Genomic DNA, 17,281 nt, shown 5'->3' with positions numbered 1-17,281 from the left:
ATATGACTATTAATTTTTTAAAAAATATGTATGGCTCTGAAGATGGAAGTGGTTTCTTTTGCTTCTCCCAGAAAACCAAGCCAGGTCAGTCATATGAAGATGAACAGATTCTTCTGGTTCTGGGTAGAATGTCATCATCTGGGGTGCTGGAGGCAGTACATGTTATGCTGCCTAGTTTATTCAGTAATTGTTTACCTAGCACTTCAGTCCAGCACTGGGATGAGTGCTGTGGGGGAAATGGAGGGGAAAAATAGTCCCTCTGTCTAAGGCTTATCAGGAGCGGGAAGAAAAAATACTTCTGTATGTCCCTACCCTTTGACACAAACTCATAGCTCTGGTCACCTGACCCTCTGTTCTCACAGGCCCTTACAGACCAGTTGTCAGCTTCCCTAGGAGGCATGCCTCCGCCCAGGCTAAGTTAGCACTGCCCCTGCTCCTACAGGATCCTGAGCCAGCCCCTCTCAGGAGTGGATTGTCACTGTGGATGACTAGGCTGTCTAGACCAGGAGATCCTTGAAGACAGGATCTAGCCTGGATGTGGCACACAATGGCAACACAAATATTTACTGGCTGATGCAATGACACAGTAGAGCGCTTAACAGAAGTGCGTCTCTTCTATCTGGGCGGCCCTCCCTCCGTCCCTCCCTCAGTTCAGCCATTTAAGGCTCTGTACGACATCCTCATCTGAGGTGTAGATTGGCACATTCTGGGGCCTTTCTTCTCAGCTGCTTTGGTATACAGTAAGGGCATACTTGAATGTTTAGGTCAGATTTTATTTATTTAAATTTCAACTTTTAGATTTGGGGGTACACATATAGGTTTGTTACGCGGGTATATTGGGGTACGAGGTTGGGGTGCTGAGGTTGGGGTGCAATTGAATCTGTCACCCTGGTAGTAAGCAGAGTCCCGAATAGGTCGTTTTTCAACCCTCGCCCCCTCCTGCCCTTCCCACTCTTGTAGTCCTCAGGGTCTATTGTTCCCATCTTTATGTGGGACACATTTTAAAAGCTTAATACAGACTGCAGTCTGGTACTCAAAGAGTCTCATTTCTCTTGTAGGTTACAGTCCCACCATTTGTTGATCCTCTGTTTCAAAGACAGCAAGAGGTGGATGAAGAGAAGAGAACTGGTCTTCAGTGTGAGACAGGTGCTTTGTGATCACTGGGCCTCATTTTTTTGAGACTGCTAATTGTCCAGTGATTTCTCACTCCTTCAAGAGCAACTGGAGTTCTTGAAGAGTGTTGATTTCGATTTTTTATCTTCCTGTAGGAAAACGACATTCCATAAAAGAACTTAAAGAAATAGAGAAGGCCAGGCTGCATGCCAGCTCGCCCTACTTCACTTTCACTTCACACTGTGTGATTCCAAAAGAGTGGCATAAAGCCTCTGCAAGAGCCAGGAGTAAAACTTACAAATACAGGTACAGATGAGCAGAACAAACAAATATTTGTTTAACTTGCAACTTACTTTATTTCCTACTGAAGCTCTTGTAACTAGTCACACTTTTGTCTTTTAGTAGTTTATAGTTTTATTATTATTATCATCACCTTTGTATTATGAAATATATGTAGAGGACAGAATAAAACATAAACAGCTTACCGAGTCCCTGAGTCAGTCCTGTGGAATCACCAGCCATTTCAAGAAAGGGAGCCTGCCCCCTCCCGAGACAGTCTTCTCCCTGCCCCAGAGCTCATTTCACTTTATAAGTGTTCACCTCCTTGCTCTCCCTGTGGTGTTATCAACTAACTTTGTATCCTTAAACAATATAGTTTATCTTGCGTATTTTTGAATTTCATATAAACAGAACCTGAAAGCATTTATTCTTTTATGACTGACTCTTTAAAAAACATCTTTATTAAGATATAGTTTACAGGCCGGGCACGGTGGCTCACACCTGTAATCCCAGCACTTTGGGAGGCCGAGGCAGGTGGACCACCTGAGGTCAGGAGTTTGAGACTAGCCTGGCCAACATGGTGAAACCCCATCTCTACTAAAAATACAAAAATTAGCTGGGCATCATGGCAGATGCCTATAATCCCAGCTACTCGGGAGACTGAGGCAGGAGAATCGCTTGAACTCGGGAAGCAGAAGTTGCAGTGAGTCGAGATCATGCCACTGCACTCCAGCCTGGCAACAGAGTGAGACACTGTCAAAAAAAAAAAAAAAAAAGATACAGCTTACATATCATAAAATTCATCTGTTGAGGGTTTGTACATGTACAGTTCATTGTGTGACTGCTTTTGCTCACCATTATGTTTTTCAGATTCCTTTCTGTTGTTGCATATAACTCCAGTGTATTAACTTCTGTTTTCTGATTATATTCCATTATATTTGACTATGCTATCATTTAAGCAATCCACTGTTGTGGACATTTGGGTTGTTACCACATTTTGGCTATTATGAACAATCCAGTTTGGTATTTTGGTTTCCACAATCCACATTTGTTATTTATTTATTTATTTATTTTTGAGTCTGAGTCTCGCTCTGTCGTCCAGGCTGGAATGCAGTGGCGCAATCTCTTAATTTTGATATAGTCAAATATTTATAACTAGTGCTTTTTATACATTATTTTAAGATGTCTTTTCCAAAAGCTGTATGGCCTTTTTTTTTTTTTTTTTTTTTTGAGATGGAGTCTCATTCTATTGTCAGGCTGGAGTACAGTGGCACGATCGTGGCTCACTGCAACCTCTGCCTCCCGGGTTCAAGTGATTCTCCTGCCTCAGCCTCCTGAGTAGCTGAGACTACAGGTGTGCGCCACCACACCCAGCTGATTTTTGTATCTTTAGTAGAGATGGCGTTTCACCATGTTGGCCAGGATGGTCTTGATCTCTTGACCTCAGGTGATCCACCTGCCTTGGCCTCCCAAAGTACTGGGATTACAGGTGTGAGCCACCGTGCCTGGCCTGCTTTTATAGTTTTGCTTTTCAAATTTAGGCTTATAATACAGTTAGAATTGCTTTTTGTATGTATTTTATGTGGGGCCCAATTGAATTTTTTCCCTTTAATGATACCCATTTTCCTCAGTACCATTTATTGAAAATATCATTTCCCTGCTGTTCTGCAGTGTAGACTTTTATACAAATTCAGTGCTGTTATGTATACTTAATTTCCAGGTTCTCTATCCTAGCCTATTTGTTTACTATAGCTTTTTAATGAGTTTTGATACCTGATAGAACAAATACACCAATATATTTTATAATTAGCTCAAGTTTCATGTAGACATACACACATACAAACAAATAAAAAAGTAATGGCAAAAACCACAATTACTTTTACACCAACCTAATACTTGGGATTTTGATTGGGATTGCATTGAATCTGTAGATCAATTTGGGGAGAATTGACATCTTTACAATTTTGAGTCCTCTAATCCATGAACATGGTATATATCTCTCCATTAGTGTGGGTCTTATTTTATGTAAAGGAGTGGTTCTTAATCAAATTGATTAAGAAGCTGGCAATGTTTGGAGACATTTCTGGTTGTCAGGGGCATGGGGTTCTACAGGCATCTACTGGACATAGGGCAGGGATGCAGCCAAATATCCTACAACAAAGAATTACTCAGCCCCAAATGTCAGTAAGTACTATGGATAAGAAACTGTCTAAAGGTCTTGTAGATCTTTGTTTAGATTTATTCTTTCTTATTCCTATTTTATTATTATATATAATTTCATTTTCTAGGTAATTGTAATGTATAGAAATAAAAATGATTTCATATGTTGAATTTGTATTTGGCAACCTTGCTAAACTTTATTATGAATTCTAACATTTCATCTATAGAGTCTTTTGGATTTTCTATGTACACAATATTCTTTTTATTTTTTTGAGATGGAGTCTCGCTCTGTCACCCAGGCTGGAGTGCAGTGGCATAATCTTGGCTCACTACAACCTCCGCCTCAACCTCTTGAGTAGCTGGGATTACAGGTGTGCACCACCACACCCGGCTAATTTTTGTATTTTTAGTAGAGATGAGGTTTCACCATGTTGGCCAGGCTGGTCTCGAACTCCTGACCTCAGGTGATCCACCTGCCTCGGCCTCCCAAAGTACTGGGATTACAGGTGTGAGCCACTCTGCCCAGCCCACAATATTATCTTCTAATAAAGAGAATTTTATTTCTTGTTTTCCATTCCTTATACCTTTTATTTCTTTTCCTTACCTTACAGTACCAGTTAAGATCTCTGGCACAAAGTTGAAGTGGTGAAAATTGGCTTCATTGTATTCTTCTTAAACTCAAAGGGAAAGCTTTTGGTGTTTTTTGTGTTTTACATTATTTTTAGATTTCCATTAGTAAGTTAAGGAAGTTCATTTTCTTAGTTTGCTATCAGCTTTTTTTAGATAATAGATTTTGACATATATTAATTTTTATGCATTTATTGATATTTAATTTTTTCTCCTTTGTTAATGTGGACATTTTTATTTTATTTTATTTTATTTTTTGAGACGTAGTCTTGCTCTGTTACCCAGGCTGGAGTGCAATGGCACGATCTTGGCTCACTGCACCCTCTGCCTCTCAAGTTCAAGTGATTCTCCTGCCTCAGCCTCCTGAGTAGCTGGGATTATAGGTGCCTGCCACCACACCTGGCTAATTTTTATATTTTTAGTAGAGAAGGGGTTTCACGTTGGTCAGGCTGGTCTCAAACTCCTGACCTCAAGTGATCCGCTCACCTTGGCTTCCCAGAGTACTGGGGGATTTACAGACGTGAGCCTCTGTGCCCCGCCTGTGGAAAATTACACTGACTCATTTTTAAAATATTTTATTACAAACATTTTCAAATGCACTGAATGTAGAGAGTGCAACACATTCCTATGTACCTATCACCCAGGTTCAGCAGCCATCAACATTTTGCCTTTCTCTCTCTCTCTCACTTTACCCCACTTTCCCTTTTGTGCTCACAGTTTTGTGGGAAAATTCTAGGTCTCATGTCATGTCATTTTTACTCTACCATGTACCTCACAACAAATAAACAACAGAAATATTGTTTACAGTTTTCATAAATGTGCATCTGCTCATGAAAAATCTGTTTGCTTTAAGACATCTTTATTTCCCTCCTTTTTTCAACTTAACTTTATTTTTCGTAACAAATTTTATGTTCACAGCAGACGTGAGTGGAAGGTACCTAGAGAGTTCTCGTACACCTCCTGTCCCCCAACAAACACAACCTCCTCCACTGTTGACATCCTGCACCACAGTGGTACAAACTACATTGACATTATCACCCAAAGTTCATAGTTTACATTAGGGTTCACTCTTGATGTTGTACATTCTATGCATTTTGACAAATGTACAATGACATGTATCCATCATTCTGTTCCAGTGTCACACAGAATAGTTTCACTGTCCTAAAAATCGTCTCTGCCCATTCATCTTTCTTCCCCACTAACCCCTAGCAACCAGTGATTTTTTTTTTAGCTGTATCCATTGTTTTGCCTTTTACAGAATGTCATATGGTTGGAATCATACAACATTTAGCCTTTTCAGACTTCACCTTCATTCTTAAAGGATGTTTTCAGGATTAAGAATGTTAGGTTGGCAGTTATTTTCTTTCAACATATATCTTGTTGTCTTTTACTCTTTCAATTGAGAAGTCACTTGCTAGTCTTACTGTTGTTCCTTTGAAGGTAATCTGTCTTTTCCCCTGGATGCTTTTACGATTTTCTCATTGTCTTTGATTTTTTGTAGTTTTATGTGATGTTTCTAGATGTGGATTTCTTTTTATTTATCCTACTTGGAATTCATGGGTCTTCTTGAATCTGTAGGTTGTCTTTAGTTAGTTCTAGAAAGTTTTCAGTTATTTTCTCTTTGTTCCCTCTGCCATATTCTCCTCTCCTCTCTTTTGGGTACTCCAGTTAAACATATTTTAGATTTTCTCACTGATCCCCTGTCTCTTATTTTTGTATATTTTCTATCCTTTTTGTCTTTCCATGTTTGGTTCCAGATATTTTATTATCTCTTCTGTTGTGTCTGTTTGTTGTTAAACCCATCCTTTGAATTATTATTTTCAGTTATAGATCTAGAATTTCTATTTGATTTTTTTAATTTTTATTTTTAGAGCTGGCATACATGTGCAGATTGTGCAGGTTTGTTACACAGGTAAATGTTTGCCTAGGTGATCAACCCATCTAAGTATTAAGCCCAGCATGCATTAGCTATTTTTCCTAATGCTCTCCCTTCCCCCTCCCCACCCCTCCTTGATTCTTTTTCAAATAGGTTTTGGGAAATGCTGTCTGTACTCGGGGCCTGGAGAGTTTCTGTCCTCCATTGAGAAACCAAGCACATTGCTTGACTTGCCTCTTAGCGGGAGGGTGATGTTGAGAACAAGGTTAAATACCCACCTGTCAGGACATCAACCAGACCCAAAGACAAAAAATCCACCAAAGATGCTAGAAGCACAGAGAAATCAGTCTCTACCTTGGTACTTAATATTGGTGACCTGGTACTTGAAATGCTCCCACAGAGGAAGGTAAGAGTTGGAGGTTGTCAACTCATTCCTGAAGGCTCTCCCCTCTCTGGAATTCTTTTTAAAGCTGTCCAGTGATTTTAAAATTCTTAATTTTGGTAGTAAATTTTCTGCTTTTTCTTCTCTATTTATTTCAGCAGGACTTTTAGCCTGTGCAGACTTCTATATTCTACACAAACAGGAGGTCTGTTATACGCTCTCAATATTTTGTTTTCATTCCCCATCCTGAGTTTTGTTGGAATAAACAGTGCTACTTTGTTTATGCTTCCCCTAGTGATTTGGAAGTTTTATGTATTATTTCTGGTTTTATGGTTCCTTTATCATTTTAACAAACATTTTTATTTAAACACCAGTAATTACATAGCCCCCCCACCCCCACAACAAGACAAAGGCTTCATGTTGCTTTGTTGGCGTCATCTCCCCTCTGGCTCCTCCGCTGGTATTCTTCCTTCAGGCTGGTCTCCTGCAATCCATTTTTTGCCCAGCAGCCAGAGTGGTCTTTTTAAAGTGATCAGCACTCCTCCACTGGAAACCCTTCAGTGCCATTCCCCTTATGACAAAGCCCAGGCCCCCAACATGGCACATGAGGCACCATCTGGGCCCTACCACCCTTTCCGGCCTCATCACAGAAGTCCCATCAACTTAAATAAAAGGAAGATTGATTAACCATGAAAACCTCTGGGTCAAGTCAGCACATTCTTAACTCCCTGACCTGCCAGGCTGTTGCCTGCCTTTGCTCCCTCTGTCTGTCACTGGCCATTCCAGTGCAGGCAAGAGGGCAGTTATCACAGGGACACAGAACTCTCCAGCCCCTTACTGGCCCTTTCCTCCATCAGCAAGCCCCTTGAGGGCAGGGACGGCGTCTTACTATCTTGGTGGTCCCAGCACTTAGCTGGAGCATAGTAGATCATGAATAAGTGGTTGTTGAATGAATTAATGGAGGAAGAAAAGAGAAGGCTTATTTCCCTCAATAGGGCTAGGCTTCCTGGGGCAGAAATGGTGGCAGCCCTGGTGAAATTCCTCCGGGAGGACACACCCAGAGGATGCCTCGTGTGGCTATTTGATGAAGTAAGAAAAGGACTTGAGAGCACGTGGCGAGGTGAGGCAGAGACAGTTTGATGACAAAAGCCAGAATCCTTCTCAAAGGAAAGGCGGGAGGGGGCTCGATATGTTAGAGAGCACTGGTATGTCATGGAAGCCAAGCCAGGAAGGGAGCCAGGCTGCTTGGGGGACGGACTGGGAGGCTGGAGCCAGGCGCTCGGGGGACTGACTGGGAGGCTGGTCCCTGCCTCTTTGGGGCTATGTGGCACTCACCATTACTTCTCTTCGTGAACCTGCTCTGTTTCTCTTTCTTTGCACATGGGCTTTCTGTGCTTTCCTGTGAGTGCTGGCAAGTGGAGGCGCCGTTCTGCCTGACTTTCTGGTTTGAGCACTCAGAGGCTGCCTGGAAGCCCCTTTGTCCCAACTACAGCCATAGGGATTGAAGCTCTGGACCTGGTGCCTCAGCCATGGCTGGGGAAGGGTCCCCAAGTCACCACCTCCCTAGGAACTGGGCCAGCAGAGGTACGGACAGGGCAGGCAGATTGAGGGACAGCCACCAGTGATGGCTGGTCAGTCGTTCCTTCTCAAAAGTGACGATTGAGTTCATTGCATTAATCTTCGGAAACTATTTGATGGAACAATTCCATCTGTGCTGAATCGAGACAATTTTTTCTGCTTTTCTTCACAGTCCTGAAAAGCTCATCTGTGCAGACAAGAAACAGAAAAGAAAAGAGAAAAAGACGGCCGACCTAAGTCAGGCTGCGTTTGAAAGGCAGTTCCTTTCCTCAAAGCTCAGCCAGAAGAACAAAGTGGGTGAAAGAAAGGGTCTGGTGAGCAGAGGCCTGGGGCGGGGCTGGCATGCAGGGCTTTGCAGCACCCACGAGCAGCACATACTGGTTCCAGAATGAGCCACCGCCACAGCCCTCCCTGTCAGACAGGCACCCAAGGGCGGAGGAGGCATGGCCCAAGAAGAAGGGCGTGAAGAGGAGGAGGGAGAAATGGCGGTGGCCTCAGGCTCAGCACTGCAGCTCTGACAGGGCCCCTCGGGCGGGGAAGCCTTGCATGAAGAAACTCAGACAAGTGGTAAATGTGGGACCTGGACCCCACTTTCCGGAGACATCCTGTCCTTCCGAGGTGAGGGCCAACCTGGCCACAGGGGCTTTTCCCCCTGAGATTTCTTCAGCGCCTTCGCCCGGGCCTTTGCCCTTCTGCCACTTTCCTACCATTTTCCACTTACTCCATCCAAACTGCACCAAAAATGGTGTTCTCCTTAGTCCACACACAACTGGTGGGAAGTTTTTGAAATGAAATTTATACCAAAAAATTAGGGCAAGATGAGATTTTTTGATATTTAAAAGGTATTTTTATATGTAGGAATTTTCTGAGTACGGATTTCTTATCCAGAGCTCATGGTTCATTTGACACAGTTTTCAGCTCCTGGTCTATTTCCCCTTCCATTCTCTCCGCCAGGCCCTGTACCCTGAGGCCTGAGGCGCAGGACCCTCCCAGGGAAGGCCTAGGGGGCTTGGTGGGCCACCGCTCAGCTCAGGACCTGACAGCGTCACTCCCACCCCTCGCCACCACACACACAGGATGGGGGACTGCTGCTGCTTTCCAGCCTGTGAGCCTGGATAGGTATTTTGTGACCCAGCTCCTGCTCAGTCCCATCGCTGTCCCCGGTCTCTCCAGGGAGTAAGGGATTCTCCGTCTGTGGTAAGTTACCTGTGACTCTTCAGCAGTTTCCTCTGAGCATAATTATATCTGAGAGCACAGGGAGCTCCTCATTCCGTATATTTTTCAAATATTCAAGAGGTACAACGTGATGATTTGCTATAGGTATTCATTGTGAAATGTTTGCCACAGTCAAGCTTGTTGACATATCCACCAGCTCACATTTACTGTTTTCGTGTGTGTGGTGAGAATACTCACAATCTACTCTCTGAGCAAATTGCAAGTATATGTTATTAGTAACTGTAGTATCTGTGTTGTCCATTAGGCCTCTAGAACCTACTGTTACTCGTGGAGGGTCTTCACTATGAGTTGTTCAGGTCCTTGGCATTTTGAACAAAGAATTGACCAAAACACACAGAGTAGCAGAGGAATGAAACGCGGGAGCGAAGCAGCGAAAGCAGGGATTTATTCAAGACAGAAAGCTCTGCAGGGTGGGAGCAGACCCAGCAAGGGCTCAAGGGTGTTAAGTTCCCTGTTTGAGGTTCTTATCTGCTACCCCTTATCTGGATGAAGGATTTGGTCCCTGGCTAATTAAAGGCTGAGGTGAATTGGCGCTCTACGCAGATGAAGGGATGGTCCCCGTGTTGGCTGCAGCTAATCCAGGGCACTCTCCCTTTCCATCTAAGATGTTGTAGGGAGAGTAGCCTTTGATCTTTTGCTGCTTGGCTTGGGGAGATGGGGTTTTCCTTTTGGTTCCGCTTTCAGAAGTGTGTGTTAATTGGCCTCAGGTTCCCTGCCCCCAGACCCAGGTGTTTTCCTTTTGATCCAGCTTTGGGAAGGCAGCTCGAATTGGCCTTGGATTTCCTGCGCCCAGACCTTGCTGTTTTCTCAGACCTTGCTGTTGTCCCTGTCTCCAGACCCTGTTGTCCTGCCTCAGTACTTACCACAGAAAGTTTGTACCCTTTGACCAACACCTGTCACCTCACTGCCCCCACGCCCTGACTCTGGTATCCACCCTTCTACTCTGGATTGGTTTGACATCTTTAGATACCACATATTGTTACAGGAAAGGGGTCCTGATCCAGACCTCAAGAGAGGTTTGTTGGATCTCAAGCAAGAAAGAATTCACGGCCAGTCCACAGTGCAAAGTGAAAGCAAGTTTATTGAGAAAGTAAAGGAATAAAAGAACGACCACTCCATAGAGCAGCCCTGAGGGCTGCTGGTTGCTCATTTTATGGTTATTTCTTGATGATATGCTAAATAAGGGGTGGATTATTCTTGCCTCCCCTTTTAGACCATATAGGGTAACTTTCTGACCTTGCCATGGCATCTATAAACTGTCATGGCGCTGGTGGGAGTGTAGCAGTGAGGGTGACGAGAGGTCATTGTCGTCGCCATCTTGGTTTTGGTGGGTTTTGGCTGGCTCTTTTTTATTAGCCTGTTTTATCAGCAAGGTCTTTATGACCTGTATTTTGTGCTGACCTCCTATCTCATCCTGTGAGTTAGAATGCCTCACCGTCTGGGAATGCAACCCAGTAGGCTTTAGCCTTATTTTACCCAGCTCCTATTTAAGATGTAGTTGCCCTGGTTCACACACCTCTGACAATATGAGATCAGGCAGTATTTGTCTTTCTGTGCCTGGCTTCTTTCACTTAGCATAACATCCTCCACGTTCACCTATGTTGTTGCAAATGACAGGACTTCCTTCTCTTCTCAGGCGGGTTATTGGTCCATGGTATGTGTACCATATGCATTTTCTTTACCAGTTCATGTCAGCAGACACTTAGGTTGTTCCCATTTCTTGGCTATTGTGAATAATGCTGCAGTGAACACGGGAGTGTAGATATCCCTTCAAGATGGTGATTTTATTTCCTTTGAATATATGTATATACACCTGGAAGTGGGATTGCTGAATTGTATGGTCATTCTATTTTTAGTTTTTTTTGGAAACCTCCATGCTGTTTTCCATAATGGCTGTAGTGATCTACATTCCACCAACAGTGTACAAGGGTACTGTTATTTTTTTTTAATTTTATTATTATTATACTTTAAGTTTTAGGGTACATGTGCACAATGTGCAGGTTTGTTACATATGTATACATGTGCCATGTTGGTGTGCTGTACCCATTAACTCGTCATTTAGCATTAGGTATATCTCCTAATGCTATCCCTCCCCCCTCCCCCCACCCCACAACAGTCTCCAGAGTGTGATGTTCCCCTTCCTGTGTCCATGTGTTCTCACTGTTCAATTCCCACCTATGAGTGAGAACGTGCAGTGTTTGGTTTTTTGTCCTTGCGATAGTTTGCTGAGAATGATGGTTTCCAGTTTCATCCATGTCCCTACAAAGGACTCATCATTTTTTATGGCTGCATAGTATTCCATGGTGTATATGTGCCACATTTTCTTAATCCAGTCTATCGTTGTTGGACATTTAGGTTGGTTCCAAGTCTTTGCTATTGTGAATAGTGCTGCTATAAATATACGTGTGCATGTGTCTTTATAGCAGCATGATTTATAATCCTTTGGGTATATACCCAGTAATGGGATGGCTGGGTCAAATGGTATTTCTAGTTCTAGATCCCTGAGGAATCGCCACACTGACTTCCACAATGGTTGAACTAGTTTACAGTCCCACCAACAGTGTAAAAGTGTTCCTATTTCTCCACATCCTCTCCAGCACCTGTTGTTTCCTGACTTTTTAATGATCGCCATTCTAACTGGTGTGAGATGGTATCTCATTGTGGTTTTGATTTGCATTTCTCTGATGGCCAGTGATGATGAGCATTTTTTCATGTGATTTTTGGCTGCATAAATGTCTTCTTTTGAGAAGTGTCTGTTCATGTCCTTCGCCCACTTTTTGATGGGGTTGTTTGTTTTTTCTTGTAAATTTGTTTGAGTTCATTGTAGATTCTGGATATTAGCCCTTTGTCAGATGAGTAGGTTGCAAAAATTTTCTGACATTCTGTAGGTTGCCTGTTCACTCTGATGGTAGTTTCTTTTGCTGTGCAGAAGCTCTTTAGTTTAATTAGATCCCATTTGTCAATTTTGGCTTTTGTTGCCATTGCTTTTGGTAATTGAAGTCCTTGCCCATGCCTATGTCCTGAATGGTATTGCCTAGGTTTTCTTCTAGGGTTTTTATGGTTTTAGGTCTAACATGTAAGTCTTTAATCCATCTTGAATTAATTTTTGTATGAGGTGTAAGGAAGGGATCCAGTTTCAGCTTTCTACATATGGCTAGCCAGTTTTCCCAGCACCATTTATTAAATAGAGAATCCTTTCCCCATTGCTTGTTTTTCTCAGGTTTGTCAAAGATCAGATGGTTGTAGATATGTGGCATTATTTCTGAGGGCTCTTTTCTGTTCCATTGATCTATATCTCTGTTTTGGTACCAGTACCATGCTGTTTTGGTTACTGTAGCCTTGTAGTATAGTTTGAAGTCAGGTAGTGTGATGCCTCCAGCTTTGTTCTTTTGGCTTAGGATTGACTTGGTGATGTGGGCTCTTTTTTGGTTCCATATGAACTTTAAAGTAGTTTTTTCCAATCTGTGAAGAAAGTCATTGGTAGCTTGATGGGGATGGCATTGAATCTATAAATTACCTTGGGCAGTATGGCCATTTTCATGATATTGATTCTTCCTACCCATGAGCATGGAATGTTCTTCCATTTGTTTGTATCCTCTTTTATTTCATTGAGCAGTGGTTTGTAGTTCTCCTTGAAGAGGTCCTTCACATCCCTTGTAAGTTGGATTCCTAGGTATTTTATTCTCTTTGAAGCAATTGTGAATGGGAGTTCACTCATGATTTGGCTCTCTGTTTGTCTGTTATTGGTGTATAAGAATGCTTGTGATTTTTGTACATTGATTTTGTATCCTGAGACTTTGCTGAAGTTCCTTATCAGTTTAAGGAGATTTTGGGCTGAGACAATGGGGTTTTCTAGAGGTACAATCATGTCATCTGCAAACAGGGACAATTTGACTTCCTCTTTTCCTAATTGAATACCCTTTATTTCCTTCTCCTGCCTCATTGCCCTGGCCAGAACTTCCAACACTATGTTGAATAGGAGTGGTGAGAGAGGGCATCCCTGTCTTGTACCAGTTTTCAAAGGGAATGCTTCCAGTTTTTGCCCATTCAGTATGATATTGGCTGTGAGTTTGTCATAGATAGCTCTTATTATTTTGAGATAGGTCCTATCAGTACCTAATTTATTGAGAGTTTTTAGCATGAAGGGTTGTTGAATTTTGTCCAAGGCCTTTTCTGCATCTATTGAGATAATCATGTGGTTTTTGTCTTTGGTTCTGTTTATATGCTGGATTACATTCATTGATTTGCGTATGTTGAACCAGCCTTGCATCCCAGGGATGAAGCCCAGTTGATCATGGTGGATAAGCTTTTTGATGTGCTGCTGGATTCAGTTTGCCAGTATTTTATTGAGGATTTTTGCAACAATGTTCATCAAGGATATTGGTCTAAAATTCTCTTTTTTGGTTGTGTCTCTGTCAGGCTTTGGTATCAGGATGATGCTGGCCTCATAAAATGAGTTAGGGAGGATTCCCTCTTTTTCTATTGATTGGAATAGTTTCAGAAGGAATGGTACCAGCTCCTCCTTGTACCTCTGGTAGAATTCGGCTGTGAATTCATCTGGACCTGGACTTTTTTTGGTTGGTAAGCAATTGATTATTGCCACAATTTCAGAGCCTGTTATTGGTCTATTCATAGATTCAACTTCTTCCTGGTTTAGTCTTGGGAGGGTGTATGTGTCGAGGAATTTATCCATTTCTTCTAGATTTTCTAGTTTATTTGCGTAGAGGTGTTTGTAGTATTCTCTGATGGTAGTTTGTATTTCTGTGGGATCGGTGGTGATACCCCCTTTATCATTTTTTATTGCGTCTATTTGATTCTTCTCTCTTTTCTTCTTTATTAGTCTTGCTAGCGGTCTATCAATTTTGTTGATCTTTTCAAAAAACCAGCTCCTGGATTCATTGATTTTTTGAAGGGTTTTTTGTGTTTCTATTTCCTTCATTTCTGCTCTGATTTTAGTTATTTCTTGCCTTCTGCTAGCTTTTGAATGTGTTTGCTCTTGCTTTCCTAGTTCTTTTAATTGTGACGTTAGGGTGTCAATTTTGGATCTTTCCTGCTTTCTCTTGTGGGCATTTAGTGCTATAAATTTCCCTCTACACACTGCTTTGAATGTGTCCCAGAGATTCTGGTATGTTGTGTCTTTGTTTTTGTTGGTTTCAAAGAACATCTTTATTTCTGCCTTCATTTCGTTATATACCCAGTAGTCATTCAGGAGCAGGTTGTTCAGTTTCCATGTAGTTGAGCGGTTTTGAGTGAGTTTCTTAATCATGAGTTCTAGTTTGATTGCATTGTGGTCTGAGAGACAGTTTGTTATAATTTCTGTTCTTTTACGTTTGCTGAGGAGTGTTTTACTTCCAACTATGTGGTCAATTTTGGAATAGGTGTGGTGTGCTGAAAAAAATGTATATTCTGTTGATTTGGGGTGGAGAGTTCTGTAGATGTCTATTAGATCTGCTTGGTGCAGAGCTGAGTTCAATTCCTGGGTATCCTTGTTAACTTTCTGTCTCATTGATCTGTCTAATGTTGACAATGGGGTGTTAAAGTCTCCTATTGTTATTGTGTGGGAGTCTAAGTCTCTTTGTAGGTCACTAAGGACTTGCTTTATGAATCTAGGTGCTCCTGTATTGGGTGCATATATATTTAGGATAGTTAGCTCTTCTTGTTGAATTGATCCCTTTACCATTATATAATGGCCTTCTTTGTCTCTTTTGATCTTTGTTGGTTGAAAGTCTGTTTTATCAGAGACTAGGATTGCAACCCCTGCCTTTTTTTGTTTTCCATTTGCTTGGTAAATCTTCCTCCATCCCTTTATTTTGAGCCTATGTGTGTGTCTGCATGTGAGATGGGTTTCCTGAATACAGCACACTGATGGGTCTTGACTCCTTATCCAATTTGTCAGTCTGTGTCTTTTAATTGGAGCATTTAGCCCATTTACATTTAAAGTTAATATTGTTATGTGTGAATTTGGTCCTGTCATTATGATGTTAGCTGGTTATTTTGCTCATTAGTTGATGCAGTTTCTTCCTAGCCTTGATGGTCTTTACATTTTGGTATGTTTTTGCAGTGGCTGGTACCAGTTGTTCCTTTCCATGTTTGGTGCTTCCTTCAGGAGCTCTTTTAGGCCAGGCCTGGTTGGTGACAAAATCTCTCAGCATTTGCTTGTCTGTAAAGTATTTTATTTCTCCTTCACTTATGAAGCTTATTTTGGCTGGATATGAAATTCCGGGTTGAAAATTCTTTTCTTTAAGAATGTTGAATATCGGCCCCCACTCTCTTCTGGCTGGTAGAGTTTCTGCCGAGAGATCAGCTGTTAGTCTGATGGGCTTCCCTTTGTGGGTAACCCGACTTTTCTCTCTGGCTGCCCTTAACATTTTTTCCTTCATTTCAACTTTGGTGAATCTGACAATTATGTGTCTTGGAGTTGCTCTTCTCGAGGACTATCTTTGTGGCTTTCTCTGTATCTCCTGAATCTGAATGTTGGCCTGCCTTGCTAGATTGGGGAAGTTCTCTTGGATAATATCCTGCAGAGTGTTTTCCAACTTGGTTCCATTCTCCCCATCACTTTCAGGTACACCAATCAGACGTAGATTTGGTCTTTTCACATAGTCCCATATTTCTTGGAGGCTTTGTTCGTTTCTTTTTATTCTTTTTTCTCTAAACTTCCCTTCTCACTTCATTTCATTCATTTCGTCTTCCATCACTGATACCCTTTCTTCCAGTTGATCGCATCGGCTCCTGAGGCTTCTGCATTCTTCACGTAGTTCTTGAGCCTTGGCTTTCAGCTCCATCAGCTCCTTTAAGGACTTCTCTGCATTGGATATTTTAGGTAGCCATTCGTCTAATTTTTTTTCAAAGTTTTTAACTTCTTTGCCATTGGTTTGAATTTCCTCCTGTAGCTCAGAGTAGTTTGATCGTCTGAAGCCTTCTTCTCTCAACTCGTCAAAGTCATTCTCTGTCCAGCTTTGTTCTGTTGCTGGTGAGGAACTGCGTTCCTTTGGAGGAGGAGAGGCGCTCTGCTTTTTATAGTTTCCAGTTTTTCTGCTCTATTTTTTCCCCATCTTTGTGGTTTTTGTCTACTTTTGGTCTTTGATGATGGTGACGTACAGATGGGTTTTTGGTGTGGATGTCCTTTCTGTTTGTTAGTTTTCCTTCTAACAGACAAGCATCCTGTTATATATAAAGTTTCGGTGCCACAAAAGAAATACCACTCGAATATAAGATTTTCTTTTTAATTCTCAGCAAGGCAAGGTACTTCTAATTATTGTTGTTGACTAACTAAAATTGGTAATGGCTATCTAAATTTACTGTCCCCATTGTACTCTTTGAGACGGAGTCTCACTCTGTCACCCAGGCTGGAGTGCAGTGACTGATCTCGGCTCACTGCAAGCTCTGGCTCCCAGGTTCACACCATTCTCCTGCCTCAGCCTCCCAAGTAGCTGGGACTACAGGTGCCTGCCAGCACGCCCGGCTAATTTTTTTTATTTTTAGTAGAGGCGGGGTTTCACCGTGTTAGCCAGGATGGTCTCAATCTCCTGACCTCATGATCCGCCTGCCTTGGCCTCCCAAAGTGCTGGGATTACAGGTGTGAGCCATTGCACCCAGCCCCAAGGCAAGATACTTCTATATAGAAGGGTGCGCCCTTACAGATGGAGCAATGGTGGGTGCACACTTGGACAAGGGAGGAGAAAGGGTTCTTATCCCTGACGCACGTGGCCCCTGCGGCTGTGTCGTTCCCCTATTGGCCAGGGTTAGACCGCACAGGCTAAACTAATTCCAACTGGCGAATTTAAAGAGAGTGACGGGGTGAGCGCTTTGGCGGGAGTCAGGGCAGAGCAGGTAGCAGGTAATTGGAATGAGTTAGGGTGGAGCAGGTGATCAGAATGAGTCAGGGTGGAGCACGTAATTGAAAAAGGTTGCTTTACGAGGAAGTTTGAAAGTAGAAGCCAAATAATTGAACATACTGACATATCCTTTGAAAATAAATGTAGAACTCTTATCTAACAGTCCCATACAAGGGAACGCTTGTTATCTTT

The 17,281-nt window shown here is 42.3% G+C and overlaps 1 protein-coding gene across 20 annotated transcripts in view; it reads left to right on the top strand.

The window, feature by feature from the left end:
* FAM228A (family with sequence similarity 228 member A) overlaps positions 1-17,281 on the top strand; it is a 46,991-nt gene that overhangs the window by 7,632 nt on the left and 22,078 nt on the right. For 10 of the 20 annotated variants that reach the window (XM_024354242.3, XM_054678277.2, XM_063790073.1 and 7 more), the window contains 3 exons: positions 1,059-1,146; positions 1,269-1,419; positions 8,188-8,329. In XM_024354242.3, the coding sequence (XP_024210010.1) occupies positions 1,059-1,146; positions 1,269-1,419; positions 8,188-8,329 (381 nt within the window). Of the gene's footprint in view, positions 1-1,058; positions 1,147-1,268; positions 1,420-6,208; positions 6,347-8,187; positions 8,510-8,969; positions 9,213-17,281 lie in introns of those variants that run through there. The other 10 variants (XM_063790071.1, XM_054678278.1, XM_009442125.3 and 7 more) reach the window with 6 other exon arrangements.

This window comes from Pan troglodytes, chromosome 12 (genome assembly GCF_028858775.2).
Source record: "Pan troglodytes isolate AG18354 chromosome 12, NHGRI_mPanTro3-v2.0_pri, whole genome shotgun sequence".
In the NCBI taxonomy this organism is placed as follows: Eukaryota; Metazoa; Chordata; class Mammalia; order Primates; family Hominidae; genus Pan; species Pan troglodytes.
The sequence above is the reverse complement of the archived record's forward strand: the minus strand, read 5'-3'. Positions and strand labels throughout refer to the sequence as shown.